The sequence below is a fragment of the Suricata suricatta genome, chromosome 1 (assembly GCF_006229205.1).
Source record: "Suricata suricatta isolate VVHF042 chromosome 1, meerkat_22Aug2017_6uvM2_HiC, whole genome shotgun sequence".
Taxonomy (NCBI): domain Eukaryota; kingdom Metazoa; phylum Chordata; class Mammalia; order Carnivora; family Herpestidae; genus Suricata; species Suricata suricatta.
Window position 1 is genome coordinate 124,859,606 of NC_043700.1, and position 22,106 is coordinate 124,881,711.

Here is a 22,106-nt window from a genome sequence, read left to right on the forward strand (position 1 = left end):
AGACCAATGGAATAGAATAGAGAATCCAGAGCTGGGCCCACAAATGTACGGTCAATTAATTTTTGACAAAGCAGGAAAGAGGATCCAATGGAAAAAAGACTGCCTCTTTAGCAGGTGGTGCTGGGAAAATTGGACAGCAACATGTAGAAGAATGAAACTAGACCAATCTCTTACACCATACACAAAAATAAGATCAAAATGGCTGAAGGACCTGAATGTGAGACAGGAAACCATCAAAACCCTCGAGGAGAAAGTAGGGAAAAACCTCCCAGACCTCCACCGCAGCAATCTCCTACTTGACACATCCTCAAAGGCAAGGGAAATTAAAGCAAAGTAATGTATGTTTATTTTTGAGAGGGAGAGACAGAGTGTGAGTGGGGGAGGGGCAGAGAGGGACAGAGAATCTGAAGCGGGCTCCAGGCTCTGAGCTGTCAGCACAGAGCCTGACATGGGGCTCGAACTCATGAACCATGAGATCATGACCTGAGCTGAAGTCGGACACTTAACCGACTGAGCCACCAGGCACCTCACTTTTATGTAAATTTTAAAAATACATAACCTCAAACAAAAAAATAATTTAGAAGACAGATCTAATACAATACTCCTTCTAGTCCCTCTGCCCTAACTTATGTTGCTCAAAATTATAACTATTCTAGAAAATCCTTTATGTGTTTAAAATTTCTCTACATTGAAAAAGAAGTTTGTTGTGCTATTCTTTTCACTGGTAGCTACATTCCTGGCATGTTTTATAACTGCATGATAATTTCTTTTCTGCTGACAAGAGTAATGATGAAACATCTGGTCCTGACATATTACATTCATTTTATAGGCATTTTAAAAAACCTACTATGGTCAGTCATTGTGCTGAATGCAGATATAAGGAAATAAAGCATACATGGTATGTGACCTAAAGAACCTTATATGCAAATAATTGCAATGACGTAGTACAGACATTATGTGTATCTGTGTGTGGTGTGCCACTGTACATGATGGATGGACTGGCTAAAACCCAGGGTACAGGGAAAAGGAAGAAATTAGAAAAATCTTCATAAGAGAGGCAATGTTAAAGCTGGGTCTTGAAGATGAATAAGTACTTGAGGTGGACAAAAGGAGAAAAAGATATTCAGGGCAGGTATAATGGCTTGAGCAAAGGACATGGAGCTATAGAACAGTCAAAGCTATTAATGGAACAAAAAATCATTGAGAATGGCTGAATCTAAGATGGAAAGTGGCCACAGTGAGAAAAGATGCTGGAGAGGCAGAGGTTAGTTTTTTGAGGGACTCATAAGCCACTGTGCTAGGAACCTTGGCACAATCCCATGGAAGTGGGGTTGGGAGTTCTTGGCCCACAGTCTACACCTGTGAATATATAACTAGTTAAACTATCACATACAAAGCAAGGTACACTGAAGTAGGTCACTCCATTCCCACAAGAAGGTCTGTGAAACAGAGACTGGAATGTTCTGCCATTTTTTGTGTCATATATTATGCCATGAGAAATATCTGCATTCTTTCTACTTTGTAATATCACTGTATGAGATTGGAGGAGACTTGACATTCAATGTGCCAAATGAGAACATTCAAGCTGTAACTGAATGTTATCACTGTGGATTATCGTGCAGTCTCTCCAGGGAGAGAAACAGTGGCTCAGTTAGGACCACAATGCTTTACCTTGGGTGTTCCTCTTTTCTGTTTGCCTCTCATAGATTAGGTTTATGTGGGGTCAAAAATCTCTGCTCACATCTTTGAAAGCACTCAGCAACAAAGGAGAGAAACCCTGTAAACAGAAGGTGAAAGAATGTGTGGAGGAAATAGATGTTGGTTACTTAAGATTATCTTGAGTAAAAATAAATGATAAAAGATATTTCGGATTTATATCTGACACAGGATTCTGAACTTCTATTTACTCTGGTATAATAAACAAATAAAGAGAATGAAAGGACAAGTTGCAGACTAGGAAAAATATTTCAAAAGACATATCTGACAAAGGACAAATGTTCAAAGAACTCTTAAAGCTCAACAGTAAGAAAATGAACAATCAATCTAATGATGATTTCTTTAAGTAGGCTCCACGCTGGTCATGGAGCCCAGCGTGGGGCTTGAACTCACAACCCTGATATCAAGTCCTGAGCTGAGATCAGGACTCGGCCTTGACTGAATATGAATGAATAATCTAATTTTTGAAATGTACGAAAGATCTGAATAGATACCTCACCAAATATACAGGTAGCAAATAAACATAGGAAAAGATGTTCAACTTCATACATCACTAGAGACTTGCAAGTTAAAATACGGAAATAGCCATTTCATACCTACTAGAATGGTGAAAATCCCAAAGGCGAACAATACCAAATGCTGGCAAGAATGTTGAACAACAGAATTCTTAGTCATTGCTGTTGGAAATGCAAAATGGTACAGTCACTTTGGAAGACATGTTTGGCAGTTTCTTAGAAAACTAAATACACTCTGACCATATGATCTGCAATCACAGTCCTGGGTGTTTACTCAAATGAGTTAAAAATGTATGTCCACATAAAAACTGCATATGAATGTTTACAGCAGCTTTTCTCATAGTTGCCAAAGCTTGGAAGCCAACGTATTTTAACTTGCAAGTCTCTAGTGATGTCATTCAATAGGTAAATGGATAAATAAATGATGGTATATCCAGAAAAGAAAATATTATTCAACAGTAGAAAGAAATGAGCTACCAAATCATGAAAAGACACAGAGAAACCTTAAATGCATATTGCTAAGTTAAAGAAGCCAATCTGAAAAGGCTATGACTGTATGATTCCAATTGTATAACATTCAGGAAAAAGTAAAACTAGGGCGACAGTAAAAATTTCTGTGGTTTCCAGAGGTTAGGGGAGAAGAAGGGATGAGTGAGTAAAGCACAGGGGGTTTCTAGGGCAGTGAGATTATGCTGAATGATCCCATAATGGTGGTTACATGTCATTACACATTTGTCCCAGTCCACGGGACACCAAGCAGATAGGAGGTTGTGGGACTTCTCAGCCTCTGTAACCATATGAGCTGATTCCTCATAATAAATATGGTGATATATGTGAGTAAGTCTGTTTCTTTGGAGAACCTCAACTAATTCAGAGAGAACCTGTCACACGGTGGACCTTCAATAAATTAATAAGTGACTGGCCAATATTAAAAATTATGTTATATGTTTATAGGTGAAAAATGGAAACTTCTTTAATATTTGAAACTGGAATTATCTTACTATTGATATTTACTGTATGTTTATTCATCAACTGCATGTTCTCCTTCATGAATTTCTTTCATACTTTTTGTCTATTTATCTATCACACCCTTTATTTACTAACATAGATTATATCATAATTGTAACTTATTAATAAAATTTTTGTGATTTTTCTTCCTAAAATAGATATGATAAAATTAAGGAAACCACCGGCAAAATAAAAGCAAATCCTTGTAATCACAGAAAGAAAAATTCAAGGAGAAATAAATAGTAGTTCAAATACTGGATGATGCCATCTAGTGGAAAATGGATTTTAACTTTCTCTGGATCAGACTCCCAGATTTCAATGCCCCTCAAATTGGTATTTATGGGACTTTATTTAAATATATATTCTAGACTCTAATCTGCCCAGAGACTTCTAACTCACTTAATGTGTATAATAGCCAAAGAGCTATGTGTCAATATTATCCATATTGAAAAAGGTAAAAATTCTATGTCAGTTACAAGAAAGGGCCCTGTGATACACCGTGCTTTCCCTTTTTCACCAGCTTCACCGCAATAAGTCATTTTGCAGCTTCTGGCATACTTAAATGTGCAATCTGCGCCAGCCCCTGGGCTAACTGCTTCACTTGTATTATTTTATTTAATCCTCTCAACAACTCTAGTAAAAGAGGTACTATTATTATATTATCTTAGAGATGAGAAGATTGGGGCAAAGAGTTTAAATAACGCCCCCAAGGTCACACAGCTCTACACGAGCTGAGCCCAGAGCCCATCACATTATTACATGTGTGCACAGTGCTCTGTGATGGGAAAGATTACACTCATGCCAACAGTAAAAAGGACTAATGACTTTACAATTCTATATTGTCATCTACATTGAGCTTAGTATATATATACTTCATGCGGAAATGGGTTATATTCCTTAATTCCTAAGGGCTATTTAAGGACATTTTATAACTTCATATTTACATAGTTTGGACTAATACATTACACACCCATATGTTCCTAAGTATTGATTGTCGATTTTTTGTGTTATACATTTGAAGATGTTTTTAATGCTTTGCTGTTATTGTCCCATTTCCCCCAAATACTAACATAAATGAAAGTAAACTGACCTTTTTTGAACCTTCTATGTGGAGGCAAACTGAAACTAATTTATTTATAACTGGTTAGAAAACCCAGGTGATAGGGATCAGTCAGCCAGGCATGCCAAACTGAGGGTGATGAAACTGGTCTCAAATATAGATGTCTGCCTCTACCCCACAAGGGCTAAGACCCCAAGGTGCCTAGCCTGCTTGGGTCCACTCAGCGCTGGCAGAAGTCAAGTCTTACTTCCTCACAGCTTGATGAAATGTAGGTCAAATATATCTTTCTCATAGTCCACTCCTTCTGTAGGGCCAAAGTATCGACTAACTACAAATGAAATATTAATTCCTGCTACTGCCTTAGTAGAAAACACTGTGAAAGCAAACACAGAAACTTTACAATGGTGTTTCTTGAGGCTACATCCCTGAAAACTGTCTGATGCTAAAGTCTTCTGAGCAGTAGTGAACAAACAGCATCAAATTATGTAGTGGATTTTTAAAAATAGAGTAAACAAAAAACATAAAAATTTCTCAATTCATTTTCACATTACCGAGTGGAAGAGAAATTTGCAAATATAATCTTGTATTTGTATCTGTGTACACCCCTCCCACTCCTACCACCCAAGACCTCAGAGTGTAAAATGATAAAATCCAATGACACAAAAAAGGTTCAAGTCAATATGCAGCAAAACAAAGGGAAAATTTTTTTTACTAACAAAAGAATCTTCTAACATACTGAACTGGAAAGAACAGAGGAAATAAATTGAACAGATAACATTAACTGAGCATTAAGTTGTTCCACTTTTCCTAAATGTTCTTTGCATGCATTATCCCATTTTAATCCCCAGGAGATTTCATGAGGTAGGTGCCATTATCTGAAGATAAAGAAACTGAGTAGTTAAGTATTTGCTGGAGTCACACAGCTAGTAAACTACGGACCAGAAAGCAAGCTGCTAAGGCCTAGAGCCTAAATCTACTACACAGTAAGATCAAACCTGTTATCACTTCCTTAGACCAAACTTGGGGCGAAAAATCCATTGAATGGATCTCCCATTCAACCAATGGACATCCGCCTGATGACATGGTTTAGAGTCCTTGCTGTCTCCAAGTACATTTATAGAAGTTAACTGCTTGTACCTTATCATGCAATTGAACAGTGAGTCCCACAGGGTAAGGATATGGATGTCTTGGAGATTAAAAGGCCTATGGCATTCTATTTAGGTTCTAAACTTTTAATTTAATAAGACAAGAAAAAATAAAAGACAAGGTTACAGGGGCTATGGTAAAGATCTACATAAAATAAATCAATGCTTTAACATATCCAATATGACTGAAACCTCATTTTGGAGTTAACCACGTTGGGCCAAGTTTAACACTGTGTGACTTCTGAGGTCAGGCCACTGGCTCCCTGGCACCCCTTGCGTGAAAACGCAACTCACCCAACTTAAGCATTGGTTTTGTTTGTAACTTGTAAATGCGGTGGAACAAGTCACTAGCGTCCACCGACCGCCGGCGGCGCTCAGAACTACCGAACGGTGACGCGGTAAAAGCAGTCGGGTCAGGAACGCCTTCGGAACCAAAGTGCTGCTGGCGCCGTTCGGCCCCGGGACTGCATTTTCATAGCACAAGAGGCGCGGTCTGGCAGGCGCGGGGCTGGCCGCGCGGGGAGCGCTGCTGCGGCCCGGGCTGCGGCGGGGTCGCCGGCTGTCAGACCATGCTGAGCGGAGCGCGCGCCTGGCTCCTCGCCTCAGCGCTGAGGGGTACGCGCGCGCTGCCGTCCGCGGTCGCCCGTAGGTGCCTTCACGCGTCTGGCTCGCGGCGGTCGGCAGATAAGAGCGAGAAGACGGGAAACCCGCCCCGCGCCTTTGACCCTGCGCTGCTCGAGTTCCTGGTGTGCCCGCTCTCCAAGAAGCCGCTTAGGTGAGATTCGGCGGCTGCGAATTTCCGTTCGCACCCTCCGGTGGCGGAGAGGGGGCGGGGGGACCGGGCCGTTCCGAGCCACTGGGGCGCCCTTCAGGTCAGTCTGGGTATTTCCTGCTGCCATTTTCTGGATCCGGGCCGGGTCAGCTCTCACGCACCTCCCACCGCAGGGGAAGGGCGGGAGGAGGCCGGAGGGGAGGAGAGCCGAGGCCCAGGCCGCTCTGATCGATCCGCCGTCCCGCTGTGTTTACTGGTTTGGCCACTGGCTGCGTCATCGAATGGCCAGCTGACCTTTTTAAAAATCCAGATTCCCGGGCACCCAGCCGGGTAGCCCGGGGGCTGGACCAGAGCAAGGTGTTTTCTTAAAAGGACCTGAAGGGATTCTAATATACCACCAGGTTTTTGAGCTGTTGGGAGTCTTGACTGGTCCAAGGCGTTCAGATTTGTAAAACAAGATGATGAAAAATACTGTAGTAGCTTCCAGATTCTCGTGAAAATGTTTAGCTGATGGGTGACGATCGTAAACGTTTGAGCTGTGTGTGCTGTCCCTTTGGGTCTTAGTTCTGGACTAGCTGGGTTTTCGAAAGGCTTCCTTAACCTTTTAAGGAAAACAGCTTTACAGTTCCAGGCTACTAAACTGAACATTGACAACACTAGTAATGGAAATTGAATATACTAAAACACCAAAATATTATCAGTGGCTATCTCTGGGTCGTAGATTGGTAGCCATTTTTTAAAAATTCTTTTTGCATTTTTCTTTCTAGATTTTTCCCATAATGAATGTATTCAATTTTCTTATACCTTGACATGACCATTTGATCTACGTTTTAGTAGTTGTGTAACTCCCTCACTGGAGACCCCATGCTTTCCACACTTAGCTCTTTCTGCTATCTCTTCTCCCTCAGTTTTATTTTCTATATCTTGATTTTTTCAGTGGTTTCCTTCTAATGGATCAGTAAGGTTGCTCTGTTAAGCATGCATGCATTCTAACACGGGGAAATTGAATTTTTCTCTAGTGACTGTTTCAATAGTAAATTAACTGGGATGGTTTGGGGGTTGACCAGAGTAAGGAAGGAATGTTTGGATGAAAAGGGAATATCTTTTCTAACTGGATTTAAAAATGGATATTCAAGTATAGCTTGAGAATAAAATGAAAAAGAAAGTAGGAGAGAAACTGACTAAAATGGGAATAGAGATTCATTTTCTAAGAGAAGTGTTTTCACTTGGTTAATACTGCTTTTAGGATTAAAAGCAGTTTAATTCTGCTTTAGAATTAAGAGCAGTTTAATTCTGAATTAATCTGTAAAGAATTGGATAAATGGTGGTGTTTATTGAAAATCAAGCTCTTCGAAGCATTTATTTTCCACAATTCATTCTGTTTTCCTTTTGCCCCCCTCAGATTTGAAGCATCGACAAATGAATTGATCAATGAAGAATTGGGAATAGCCTATCCAATTATTGATGGGATTCCTAATATGATACCACAGGCAGCTAGGATGACACATCAAAATAAGAAGCAAGAAGAAATGGAGCAGCATTAGATGATAATTTAAAACAGCAACACACACAACTAAATGTTCTTAATACTACCTACCTTTTAAAAAGTCAGACTGGCAGGTAATAAGTGGGGGAAGAAGAATGTTTCTGTCTCTTCCTACGTTGACTGTCCTTATTCCATTGGTCTCTTTAGCAGGACTGTTCTACTCGGCCTCTGTGGACGAAAACTTCCCAAAGGGCTGCACTAGCACAGCCAGCCTGTGCTTTTACAGTCTGCTCCTGCCCGTTACCATACCAGTCTATGTGTTCTTCCACCTTTGGACTTGGATGGGGATTAAACTCTTCAGGCATAATTAATAAAACCAGAGCCGCGATAGTATATATAGTAATGATAGGTCTTGAGTGTGTATTTCTGAAAGCTCAACTACATGGAAATACTGGAAACCCACTCAATTTGCAGGAAAGGTACTTTGCCTTGCCTCTCTCAGGTGTAGGACTATGGGAGGCTTAAGCAGCAGAAGTTTCTTTTATTGTACTTTTGGTCTGCTCTTGTGTTTTTTGAAAATTCTTACTATTATATCAGAAGAAACATTTCAACAGAGTTTCTTGTTGGAAATTAACAGTCTCAACCATTACCTGATTACTTTATTTCTTAAATTAACAGTCTCAACCATTACCTGATTACTTTATTTCTTACCCCGTTCATCTAATAGTTAATTAAAATGTTACATGTTTATTTTAGATTTAGATTTAACTATTTGGTAGAATCATATGTTAAGGATGACTGAAAGAATTCCAAAAGAGCTATGCTGAAGTAGTTGTAGAGAAATGCATTTGAGCTAGTGTTATAGAAAACCACAATAAAATGGAAATTTCATGTACTTGCAAACATTCTGAGTTTGTAAAGTTAACTTTGTTTCTTTGGCATCAAATGTTTACAATAAGAATAATAAAATAAGATGATGCTTTTCCATTTAAAAAGGTGGTTTTCTGTTTGATCATAAGAGTGTGGTTCTAAGAGAGAAAAAATAGAAAAATATTCTAAACTTTACACTATAGGCAGTGTTCAGATAGGCACTTAATACCCCACATAGACTATAGGAAAATAGAGATCTTTGGAGATAGAAGTAGGATTGGAAGACTTGGAATCTTTTTGTGTCCTGTTGAGCTGAGGGCTACATTTTGAACCACTTTTCAGTGGTTCCTGCCTTGGGAGATCTGTTTAGCACTGCATTAGTTTAGTGTATCCTGTCATACAAATCATGTTTTTAAAACCACCGTGTGGTACTCAACACCAAAAAAGCAGGACCTGTATAGACATTTTTCCCAAAAAGACTTACAGAGGTCCAACAGACACATGAAAAGATGCTCAGCATCACTAATCGTCAAGGAAATGAAAATCCAAACCATGCGATACCACCTTACAGCTGTCAGAATGGCTAAAATAAAAACACAAGAAATAACAAGTGTTGGCAAGGATGTGCAGAAAAAGGAACACTTGTGCACCATTGTTGGGAGTATAGATTGGTGCAGTGACTGTGAAAAACAGTATAAAGGTTCCTCAAAAATTAAAAAAAAGAAATACTGTATGACCCATCAGTTCCAGCACTGGGTATGTTACCCAAAGAAAACAAAAACACTAATTTGAAAGAATATATGCATCCCAGTTGATTGCAGCCTTATTTACAATACCAAGATCTGGAAGCAATATTAAGTTCCATGGATGAAGATGTGGCTTACATATGAGGCTGGAGGGAAAAGAGGCTTAGAAGACAAGTTAACCAAAGTAAAGCAATTTTGGTTTTAGGCTGACCCTTAAGCTAAAAGCAGGACATTAAAAAGTCACAAGATCCAACTGGAAGACCACAAAACACCACTCTTGATGGTAGTAAAAGCTATATAAATGGATATCCTTAAAATTGCTTCCTTTTGGGTTATCCTACAACCATAAGACAATGGAAAAACTAAGTGCTCAATGTGAATGAGAAATCCAAAGTTAAAGAGTAATCCCCTCCCTATGTGGTTAGCTAATCAAACAAAAACTTCTCAATCACACTATACAGTATCTCTTTATTTTAAAATAAAATCCTTTCTATTTATTAGAAAAATACAGTTAGGAATCAGGTGCTTGCATTCAAATTCTTACTCAAGCCTGATGCCTTTTTTCTGGCTTCCTAAAGCACCATGTATTTTATCTCTATTTTAGCACTTGAAATTGCACTGCAATTGGCTGTTTTCTATCTCCTGTCTAGACAGTAACTTCAACATTTTAAATTTAATACTTAGCACAGAGCAGGCACGTACCTTAAAGACGGAAAACATGGTTCTGACAAGCTTTATAACTTTGGGTGAGTTATTGGTCTCTGAGCTTCATCTATAGGGCTAGAAATCCTTCCCTTGCTTCTTTCATAAAATTGTGAGGAACAAACTTTACACATGAAAGCCCTTTGTGAAACAACCCTAACTGGTGAACAACACAACCAGGCAAAGTCCTTGGAAATTGTCCCAAGGGCATTCAGCCCAATGAGGAAACATACAAGAAAATCTCATTAAGTGCTGCCTGCAGATTGAAGTTTGTGGCATTTGAACCACCACCCACATCTTTCTTCTTCCTGTCAGCTCAGAGTGATGGCCACTCTAGGAGGTGCCACCAAGATAGGACCTCTCTTCCCTCCCAAAACTCCTGGTTGAGTGCTAAGGCATCTTTCCAGGAGGTGCAGGCCATCAGCAGAGCAAAGGTGATAATGTAACTATAAAAGACTGTAAATGCATATTTCATCTTTCTATTTAACTGATTTGCAGAGCAATTATAGAAAACAATATGTATAAATTGTATTCTGGGGTCTATCATATTTGCTATTAGCAGCACAAAGGAAGTAGCTGGGAGCAAAGCTGAACTGGAGAACAGAAATGACACCAGATGGTAACTTGAATTCACAAGAACTAATGAACCAGAGAAGGTAAAAAAGGTTAGTATACTTAATACTTCAAATATATCCTTGTTCTCTGTTCCTTTAAGAGGCATTACAGGGCGCCTGGGTGGCTCAGTCAGTTAAGCATCCGGCTTTGGCTCAGGACATGATCTCAAGGTTCGTGGGTTTGAGCCCCACATCAGGCTCTGGGCTGACAGCTAGCTCAGAGCCTGGAGCCTGCTTCAGATTCTTATCTCCCTCTCTCTCTCTAACTCTCCTGCTTATGCTGTCTCTTTCTGTCTCTCAAAAATAAATAAAAAATCTTTAAAATTTTTTTAAAAAGAGGCATTAAATTATGTAAAGTAAAAATTATAGCCAAGTATTGTTGGGTTTGTAACATGTAGACTTACTATGCATGACAATAGCCCAAAAAGGGAGAAAAGAAAGGAACAGAGCTACCTACCTGAATGTTTCTTTATTTCACTAGCACTCTTACGAACAGATCTGCATATATATCAATTACATCTTAATTTAAAAAATGTAATAGCAAAAAAAAAAAAAACACCAAAACCAGATCTGCTGCAGATTTTAAGTATTTCTCAAGCCCTCAAACACTGCTGGTGAGAATATAAAATGATGCAGTTTCTTTGGAAAACTGTTGACAGTCCCTCAGAAAATTAAACAGAGAGGCACCTGGGTGGCTCAGTTGGTTAAGTGTCTGACTTCGGCTCAGGTCAGGATCTCAAGGTCTGTGGGTTCGAGCCCTGCATCAGCCTCTGCTGACAGCTCAGCCTGGAGCCTGCTTCAGATTCTATATCTCCCTCTCTGCCCCTCCCCCACTCACGCTCTGTCTCTGTCTCTCAGTAATAAACAACAATAACAACAACAAAAGAAAATTAAACACAGAAGTACTACACAATCCAGCAGTTTCAATCCTAGGTCTCTATCTACTCAAGGGAAAAGAAAAATGTCCACACAAACTTGAGCATGATGTTCATAGCATCATTCATAATAGCCAAAAAGTGTAAAACAACACAAATGTCCACCAGCAGCTGATGAGTGGATAAAATATGGCACAATGAAATCTTAATTTACCAACAAATAGGAATGAAGTTTGGAGACATGCTACATAAAACATGGATGAACTTTGAAAACACGCAAAGTGAAAGAAGCCAGTTATTAAAAATCATATAGTTTGATTTCATTTACATGAAATGCCCATAATAGACAAATCTATAACAGAAAGTAGATTAGTAGTTGCATATGGTTGGGAACATTGTGAAGTTATGGCTCTTGGGTACAGTTTCTTTTTGGGACGATGAAAATGTTCTAAAGTTGATTGTGGCAATGGTTGCTCAAATCCATGAATATACTAAATCCATTCAGTTGTATACTTCACATAGCTGAATTAAATGCTATGTGCATTATATATCAATAAAGCTTTACCAAAAAATTTTTTTAAAAGTTGTCTACATGTCCAGCATGTAGCTAGCAGCTCCAAGTCACTTGCTGGAGGACAAATGCTGGTAGAGGCATGGCCAAAAGTGGAATGCAGGTCTTAAGCCTTCTAAATTTTGTCCACTACTGGGGCACATGGGTGGCTCAGTCGGTTGGGCATCCGACTTCGGCTCAGGTCATGATCTCACCATCCGTGGTTTCGGGCCCCACATCAGGCTCTGTGCTGACAGCTCAGAGCCTGGAGCCTGCTTGGGATTCTATGTCTCCCTCTCTCTCTGCCCCTCCCCCACTCGCTTTCTCTCTCTCTCAAAATAAAGATATAAAAAAACAACTAAATTTTGTCCACTATTTGTGGTGACGCTCTCATACAAACACTTAGTAATTCTCCAACACTTCTTAGTGTTCCTCTCCAGCAAATCATCCTAGCTTCCTGTTATGGCGACTCTTGTTCACAGCTTCCCATAACATAGCTCATGCCACATATACCAGGGCATTGACCCCACCACCTCCAACTCTAAGAAAAACTCTTCTTCTTTCACTAACTGGTACTCTTCCCCACTCCTCAGGAATTCCGACTTCACAGTGACAGGGGAATCTCACCTCCTTGGAGCCCCTTAACAAGATTATCTTCCTTAGTGTCATCTGCGTGACCGACAAGGACCATCTTTACCCATCTTGTAAGATCCTTCCCATCAGCTTCCTAAGTCAGAGTTTTCCACTCTGAGAGAACAAAAAAAGATTTGCCATGACCTACTCTCCCTCTTCATTTTCTTCCAATCCTGCAGAGTGGGCTAAGGAAGCCTCCCTGAACTTGACTCCTAATCTGTAAGATGAAAAGGATATCTACTTCCAGACTTAGTGGTTGTTTTAAGGGAGATAGAAAGTATGAGATTACCTAGTAAATCCAAGAAATTACCTAGCACATTTAACACTACGGCAAGATTCTCACTACTATATGTAGTTGTGGGGAGACAGGTCAGTCTCTCAAGTTCTTCCCCTTGGCTAAATGCTCCACTTACAGGTACTTGAGAACTTCTGTATATGCCACTAGATGGCACTTTCAGCTAATTCATATGTGGGACCCATGGCAAATAAACGCTTGGAAAGTACCAGAATGAGGACTGAACCCAGGAAGAGGATTGCATTTATGAAATGCTGAGCCAGGAAGCCACATTCTACATTTATTAGCGTGGCATCTGCTAGGTAGCCATAACAGATAAGTGAATCCTGAGAAACAAGTGACATGAACCCAGAGTTGGAGGTAGATTTAGAAAGGAGATGAAAAGGGGTGGGGGACGGATGAGAAAGTCCCAGGCAATAGAAAATGCATGAATAAAAACAGGAGACTGGCCCACTCAGCAAATTGAGTAGTTACAAATAACTGGAATGAAGTATACTATGTATGCAGGGCGATGATAGGAGCCAAGGCCAATGGTAGGAGCCAAGGCTGTAGGAGCCAAGGCCAGGGCTGTATGCCAGGCAGATCAGGAAGAACTTGGGAGCTATATAGTTAACAATGTCAATGAAATTTGACTTTACTGCTGGATTTTCAAATCGTTTTGATTTCTGGTTTTATCACACTCTGGCTTTTCTTCCCAGAAAAAAAAAAAAAAAGCACAATTACAGGGAGTTACTAGGTTATGGGCCTGTCAGTGGCAAGTGCTCATCACATGTGCACGAACACAGTAGCCACCAATCACATGTAGATACCGAGCACTTGAAATTTTAGTGTGACTGACAACTGAATTTTAAATTTTACTTAATTTTAACCAAATAGCCACATATTGGGCACTATAGCTCAACTGTTCTTCCCACGACTGCCAGTTAAAGTTTTCTCTCTTCAAAATTCAAAGACTAAATCTGATCTATGGCACACATTTACCTTACTGAAGGTAAATCACCCACAGATCTGGGGGGTGGTGTGTGGTTTCCCAGCCTCACAGAAAGTTCTGTGGAGCGCTGTTGATCTAGACACAGGAACTAGAACTGTCAAGACCTGACTGACTTACTGAATGTGTGGGACAAAGAAGAGAAAGGAAGAGGATGGCAGGCTTCTGCCTGGCAATGCTGGGGGTACATGCCCAGCTAGGCAACACAGGGAAAATGATCATTTTCTTCTTCAACATGTGGAGGTCAAGGAGCCAAGGGACATGCAGGGCAGACACAGACAAAACAATGGCTGTGGTGCTGGAATGTGCCAATTCCTGTCGGTCAGAGAGCGACATGGGCACCATCAAGACAGAAGACCGTAACCAAAGCCGCGGAGTGGATGGGAGTGCGTGCAGTGACGACACGGGACTGCACTAGCACCAGAGGTCAGGGGACCCTGAGCGTAATAAATCCATGTAGGGGAAATGGGAAAAAAGCCAAGAAAAAGAAAGTCACAGTCTAGCAGTTCATGACAGTTTTGAGGAGAAAGTAGTCAATGGTTTCAAATGCAATACAGGAGACTTAGGACAAAAATGGCCAGTTTCGTTGACATTTTCAACAAGAAAGTCATTTGTTATCCTTTACTAGAACACTGGGCATAGGAGAAGCACCACTTCAGCCAAGATGCTTATGAGAGAAGAACAAAATTCCGTCTTCTTAAATGCACTGTGTTTTAGGGTCACCTTGTTGCAACAGCCTCATCTATATCATTATTAATATGTCTCACACACAAAACCGTAATTCTAAAAGAGCAGCTAAAGACAATGAATACTCAGAAGGGCTTTTATGTTAATTTTTGAGTTCTTAATTTTATTTTTGAAAATATTTCCCTGAAGGGGTAAACAATGTGAGGTAGGATCAGCCAAACCCTCTGCTGTTGTTGATGGCTACTTGAAGCGCTTCTTCCACTCTTTCCATCGTAGAATACTTAGGGAGGTAGAGGACACTTATACATGTCTGCACTCTTATGGGATCTTTTTCATTCACATTTTCAGGACAGCAAAATGTTATTCTCATGTTCTTTAAACCTTTTACATGAATTCTGTCAGTTCCTGTAAGAAACACTAGAAACAAGAATATGGAGGGGAAAAATGTGTTCATTCAAAAACATTTATTGAGGATTCCTATGTGCAGAGTTCTGCATCAGACTGCATCTGGTGCTGATACACTGTCCCTACCTATAAGAAGCCTATAGCCTGGCTGGAAATATAATATTCTTGTGCAGAAAAAGACAAAAAAAAACAAGAGAAAATGAAAAGGGTGGAAGACAGCCAAACAAGGTGGCATGAAATGAAGTGCTTCCTGAGGGAAACTACTGTGTGTGGTTCAGAGCAGGGAGAGAGAATCAGGCAAGATGACTGGGGAGATTTCAGAGTTTAGAATTAAGCTGGCCCTTTAACGACGGGAAGGTTTAGAGCAGCAACCAGGAGGTGGGTGAGGTTGGAGGCAGGGCAAGGAGCTTCAGAGAAAGCCTGGAGGTGGGAGAATACAAAGGGAGCCTAAGAATATAGAGAGGATACAAGTGTCTGACTGGAACAAAGACTTCCTGTAAGAGGTAAGATTGGAAAGTCAGGCTGGGCTTCTGGAGAACTCAGAGTGCCTTCCAATATACATGTTATCTACAAAAATAAGAATGAAGAGATAAATGTTTCTCAAAAACAAGTACGGAAATTCTGTAAGAAAATGAGAGGGAAAGTCGTATTAAGCAAAGTTGCAGGAAAATGACCAAATAAGCATGAAACTGAGATCAAAATGTGGAAGGTGAAGTAAAACGTCTTGGAGACAACAACATCGTAAAACTTGGCTAATCCCACAAAGCCTGAATAACTGAGTCACAAGTACAAAAAGCAGATGAAATATCTAACTTGGATGGAGAACTTAAACATCTGAAAGCATCAGACAGGGAAAAGACCTATATTAACATTTACTTTGTAATATCAGGACAGCCTGGCCTGGAGAACATCCAACTGGACCAGGAGTTATGAGTGGCTCTTATACTAGGATTTGTTGCAAATGGTGCCTATGACAAACAGGGTTTGCTTAGCCCAAAGAAAAGACCTAAGATTATAGATCTACTCCTGATGTAATACTTACCAAGGAATTTTTCCTTTTCCTCCGAAGTCAATTTGTGTAAAGCCTTCCAAAACATCACTATGGTAGGATGTGAACTGTCGTATCCTTCTTCATAACGTGCATTCTAGAGATAAAAAGTGCAAAGAGTATTCAGAAAATAGAAAAAAATTTAAATTCAAACTTTGGGCATTTATGATTTACCTTTTCAAATGTTTCCCAGTCATAATCTGTATTTCCAATAATCACATCCTTCAGTTCTTCCGGATGGAAAAATTCAATAATATCCTTCTCACACACTCTGTAAAATCCTCTTTGGAATTCTTCATAAACTGCCTTCACAGAGATGTTGAATATGTAATTGACACACTTAGAAACATAGTCTCTCCTTTAATGAAACAAAAAATGATTTCAGCTTACAGCAATACCCTGAACAAAACTGGTAGGGGGTAGGGAAAGTGGGAAGGAGAAAAATAAAACAAGAACTAGAAACCTTAACAATTCAGTACATCTCATGTGCATATAGCTATTTTTCATATATTATCTAATTTAATCTTCAACTCTCAGGGCAGATTATGAGGACATTTTAGTAAAGATACTGACACGCTTAAGTTACATAATTGCTCAAGGTCACACAGTTCAGAGAAATGACACATATTAGAACAGAAAAACTTTCTAAGAATAACACTCTAGGGGAATGGGGCTTGGGAGATGGGGAAAGTTTCCTATTTTACTTCATGGTCGTCTGTGCTATCTGAATTTATGATAGTGAGGAAGTACTATTAGTATTTGTGGTTAAATACAAATAAAAGAGGGGGATTTCTACTTGTAGCTTCGATGGGGTAGCTTATAGCAAATTACTCTCAGTGAGAACTAGAAAATCTAGATAATACACAAAAACACATCTAGCTCCAGGCTTCCAAATCTGAGACAAGACTCAAGAAGCCTCTCAATGAAGACAGAGGGAAGCCCTCTGAAGTGAGTCCCACATCTTACTTGCAGCTTTTCCCTTTTGGCCATTTCCAACTCAGGGAAAGGGATCAGGCAAAAAGTAATTATTAAAAGGCAGAGATCTTTCTTATGTCTATCAATAATACTATGGATGAATTGGGAGTACTCATAAAATATAGAGCTGGAAATGTTCTATTTCTTGGTCGGTATACTTATTTATGTATTTTTCTGGATGTTCTATTCCAATACAAGTTCTGTTTTTAAAGATAAAAATTATAAGATTAAAGAAAACTAGCTGGCTTATACCATAATGCTCACTTGACAGTATCCCTCTGCCTCTCTGACCAATTATCAATGGAACGTTCTATAATCCCAAACTGTGGCTTTTAAAACAGCGTCAATTAAACTGCTGAGAACTCAAGATGCCACAGTAACGCCTAATAATATTAACAGAAATTAAGGACCTGCTCCAGACCAGACACCACTGCAGACCACTCTAGGTCTCAGATATAGAAGGATGAACATGACCAGTCAGTCCCTGCCTTCATGGAGTTCACTGTGGTGGGGGAAATACAGATAATAAGCAAACAAATCCAAAAGGTAGGTAACGTGTGATATGAAAAGAAAAAGTAGAGACAAAGGATAAGGGAAGGCCTGAGAAAACCATTTCCTTCCTTACCAGAATACAGACTCCAGGAGACACACACATATATGCACAGCACACACCAACTCTCTGCCTTATTAAAAAATGATAAATTTGGAATGGAAAAATTATAATAATTATGAGACAGTTTTAGAGCCTGGTGAAATAAATAGTGTATAAACAAAGGAAACATTACACTTCTCTGCACCTACTTGTTAGTCTGGTCAACAATTATGCATCTTCCATTAGGAATTAAGTCTATGTCATTCTTGTCCCAATGCACCTGTAATCACAAATACTCTGACAGTGATCTCCAAAAAATTCCTAAACAATCTATTATCAGTAAGACTTTGATACATACCTCTTTTCCTTAATATCTTATAAAAATATACATTTTAGTCATAAAAACTAGCAAGGTATGAACACATTAAAAATTAGCTTTATCATAAAGAATGAAAAAACATTTTTACAGAACCTGAATTATTTAGCTTATCATACTGAAAAAAAAAACAACCCTGGCAAATTGCCATATCTCAGTAGTCATTTTATACAGTATAGACCTAGTGAGAGTGTGGTAGATTTGCAAAAATGGCCACAAATTCTTCCCAGGCTGGTATTCAAGTCTCTTTGCAGTGTGACTTTGCAATACTCCCTCCACTTCCACCCCCGCCTCCCATCAGGAGGAGAAGTTTTTATTTTCAGCTCTTGAATCTGGGTATGGCCATGTGAGGTACTCTGGCCAACAGCATCTGACAGAAGTAAAAGCTTAAAAAGTGTCTATGTTGAGCTTGCCATCTCTTTGTAATCTGGAGACCACTCTGTAAGGATACCTCAACTAGCCTACTGCGGAGTAAGAAACCCCTGGAGCAGCTATTTCAGCCCACACCCCATAAACCAGCCAACAACTAGGTATACAAGCCGAGGCCAGTGTGAACCATCCAGCTCAACAGTCAACTCAGTCCACACTCAATGAATTGTTTGTTTTAAGCCACTAAATTTAGCTGCTGTTACATAGTAAAATCTAACTGATATGCCCAGGTCATAAAAAAAAAAAAAAAAACCGAGGGGAAAACCCCTTCTGCACTACTTCAGAAGTCTGTTATTATATTAAAGAGTGACATGCCTAGATAAATATGTAAAGGGTTAATCAGATTAAATGCAATCTGCAAGCCAATTCTTCTATAATTTACTTACACTGAAATAGATACAAAATACTTCTCCAAAGTCATCACCTTCATCATCCAGAAGTGTCTGCAAACTCCTAAAGAACAAATAATTTTGTTTTTAAAAAGTCAATAACCATAATCACTAGACAGTTCATCTAAAATAAATGTCAAGTGCATGATTATTCGGAAGATGAGAGACCAGGGAGGTAGTTAACAATGCCCATTTCTCTGTGTACTGATAGACCCCAACACCCCAAATACAAGTATGAAGTTTACGAGTATTTGCAATTCGGCAAGCTCTCTTCTATCCTAAGCTCCTTTACCCAGTGACTGTAGGTTTCTATGTAGAGGACTGATACTGCATTTTTTAAAAGAGAGAGTCTATTTTTATTTTTTTTAATGTTTATTTTTGAGAGAGAGAGTGCACACGTGAGCGGGGTAGGGGCAGAGGAAGAGGGAGACAGAGAATCCCAAGCAGGCTCTGCCACCATCAGCACAGAGCCCAATGTGAGGCTCGAATCCAGTGTGAGATCATGACCTCAGCTGAAATCAAGAGCCAGACACCCAAATCACTGAGCCACCCAGGTGCCCCAGGACTGATCATGTATGTAACTGATACCAAAACTCATTCAAATCAGTGTTACCTTTACTTAAACTTTTGAATTTTACTTACAGAATAAATACCCTCCTTTTTTATAAATATGAGGGATCACTTAGGAAATCTGAGGAATGAGAAGGTCAAAGGATGTTCTCTGCATCTACTGTCCCAATATCATCAAGCTTAAGACAGATGTAAATTTGACCACCTTAATTGTTTCAAGGCATCTGTGTGGATATAGGTTATATTAGCATGGATAGCAGCCAGTCTTTATGTCTCCATCCTCTCTTGTCCTATGGGACCTCACATGTATTTTTAAAATTGTGTATCTCATTGTATTTGCTCATTTATTCATTCAACAAACATTTACTAAGCACCCAATGTAGCAGGCATAAGGGAGGTAAAGTGGAGAGATTACTGCCAATGAACCCTGAGACTAGCAGTAGTAGGTAAGATATTCTGAAAGTCTCATATACAGTACACTCAGGTGTGTGCAGAAACTACATAAGGGTATAAGGACAGTCTGGAAGAACCTGGTTAATCCTTTCTGGAGGGACACTGGGGAGGGCCTCTGGATAAAGGTGGAATTTGAATTGACATTTCCCCCACTGGATTTTTTTTATTACAGTACTGTGATAAACAGACCATATTTTATTCCTTGTAGGCTTTGGGACGGGGGGAGGGCAGTCAGGAGAGGGAGAGTGATTTTGCTTATTTGTGGGTATGTTTATGAGGAATATCCAGGAACTTACCTCCCAAAACTAGTATCTTATACCTACTTATATGGGATACCTTCCCTATCCCATTTTTCTACCACCCCTAAACTGTGTTACAAATACCTGTTTTGCAGGGTGGTGTTTCCCCTTTTGTTAAGGGATCTCATGAAGAACAGATAAATTCTTTCATCTTATTGAAGTTACACTTACTAATCTTTCCTTTAATGTTAGTACTTATTATGTCTTGCTTAAAACTGCAACCATGAGAAGATTTGTCCATATTTTCAACATTTTTGCATTTCATCAACTTCATCCACACGAAGTTGATCTTTGTATATGGCATAAGGTTATCAGCTCTCCTTTTTTCCTATATGCTTGAACTGACAGTACTTCTGTTCCCATTAATCTGGTATGCTACCTCTAACGAGTTCCAGAGGTGTATGGGTCAGTTTCTGAGCTGCAACCCTACTGTGCTCTTCTAGTAACAGCTTTCTAAAAACTCTTAGTATCTGGCAGGCCAAGTTCCCTATCCCTATTCACCTTTTTTTGCTAGCTATTCTTAACCTTTTGGTCATCCATATACATTTTATAATCAGTTTGTGGAATTTTATGGAAAGCATACTGAGACTAAACTGGAGTTTCACTAAATACTAAGATCTGTACTTTCCAAATGTGACCCAGACCAGTAACTTCTAGAAATCCCTAAGGACTTCACCAGGGATCTATAAGGTCAAAACTATTCTCATAATCACACCAAAATATTATTCACCTTTTTCACATTCTTTGATAAAGACAGAACGGACTTTTCCAGAGGCTATATTATATGACAGCTAATAGAATGAATGTTTATGTATCCTCTACTTAAAACATTTATCCCCATTAATTTATAATATTGTAAATACTGACAAATATAATCAACCTAAGTATAAATTCTTTGGGGTCTTCAATACTTTTTAAGTCTTAAGACCTCAGAGTGTGAAAAACACAGACACAGACTTAATAATCTTTACATGTACTAAAGTTGACGTGTTTTATGTTTATTAGGTCTTCTTAGGCATTAGTAGTATTATGTCATTTTCATTGTTCTAGTACAAAAATAATAAATTTATTTCCTCCTCTCCAAATCTTGTGCTTCTGATATTTTTTTCCTTATCTTATAAGATACTAGTAAGATATCTTATTAGTATACTAATTAGTATAGAGATTAAAAGTTGGATGCTGGGAGTGCCTGAGTGGCTCAGTCAGTTAAGCATCAACTCCTGGTTTTGGTTCAAGTCATAGTCTCACAGTTCATGAGTTCGAGCCCTGCGTTGGGCTCTGTGCTGATGGCAGGGAGCCTCTTGGGATTCTTCTCTCCCCGTCTTTGTGCCCTTCCCTGGCTTGCACATGTGCTCTCTCTCAAAAATAAATCATAAATATTAAAAAAAAATTTTTAATTGGATGCTGGAGACAGACTATATTTAATTCATAGTTCTGTCACTATGGGGTCTGGGACAAGTTCCTAACCCATCTGTTTCAGTTTCCTCATCCTTGAAATGGGGATAATAATAATAATAATAATAATAATAATAGGACCATATTACTCTTCTTATTCTTTTGAAAATCTACATAGGATTCCATTGCATGAATACACCAAAAATACAGAATTCTCTTACTGAAGAACATTTAGGTATTCCACACATTATGAACTATGTAATATGATACACATTTGTATGGAAAAATCCTTGCATGGTTATTTCTGAAAGTGAAATGTCTATAGAGGTGCAACTGCTAAATCAAAGGGGCAAATACATTTTTGATTCAGAGTAAGTACTACCATAGTGGTTTCTGAAAAGGTACCACAAGTTTACATGTCCGCCACTAATACCTGAAATTACAACAAACCTTTTCCCAAATGCTCATGAACACTTGCAGATTTAACACCATGGTAAAACTTGTGCTCTGTCC

The 22,106-nt window shown here is 39.3% G+C and overlaps 3 protein-coding genes across 3 annotated transcripts in view; 2 read left to right on the forward strand and 1 right to left on the reverse strand.

Moving 5' to 3' along the window:
- The first annotated feature begins 5,918 nt into the window (after nt 1-5,918).
- Nucleotides 5,919-7,855, forward strand: PYURF (PIGY upstream reading frame). Its single transcript, XM_029943254.1, has 2 exons — nt 5,919-6,219; nt 7,619-7,855. Exons 1-2 carry the CDS (start codon nt 6,014-6,016, stop codon nt 7,758-7,760), a joined length of 348 nt encoding a protein of 115 aa, XP_029799114.1. The 5' UTR covers nt 5,919-6,013; the 3' UTR covers nt 7,761-7,855.
- PIGY (phosphatidylinositol glycan anchor biosynthesis class Y) lies at nt 7,769-8,697 on the forward strand. Its single transcript, XM_029943262.1, has one exon. It carries the CDS (start codon nt 7,858-7,860, stop codon nt 8,071-8,073), a length of 216 nt encoding a protein of 71 aa, XP_029799122.1. The 5' UTR covers nt 7,769-7,857; the 3' UTR covers nt 8,074-8,697.
- A 6,100-nt stretch (nt 8,698-14,797) lies between these two features.
- Nucleotides 14,798-22,106, reverse strand: part of HERC5 (HECT and RLD domain containing E3 ubiquitin protein ligase 5) — a 42,037-nt gene continuing 34,728 nt past the window's right edge. The window contains exons 21-25 of the mRNA XM_029951551.1: nt 18,874-18,940; nt 17,892-17,962; nt 16,290-16,473; nt 16,110-16,212; nt 14,798-15,079 (exon numbers count right to left, since the gene is read on the reverse strand). Of these exons, the coding sequence (XP_029807411.1) occupies nt 14,874-15,079; nt 16,110-16,212; nt 16,290-16,473; nt 17,892-17,962; nt 18,874-18,940 (631 nt within the window). The 3' untranslated portion in view covers nt 14,798-14,873. The remainder of the gene's footprint in view (nt 15,080-16,109; nt 16,213-16,289; nt 16,474-17,891; nt 17,963-18,873; nt 18,941-22,106) is intronic.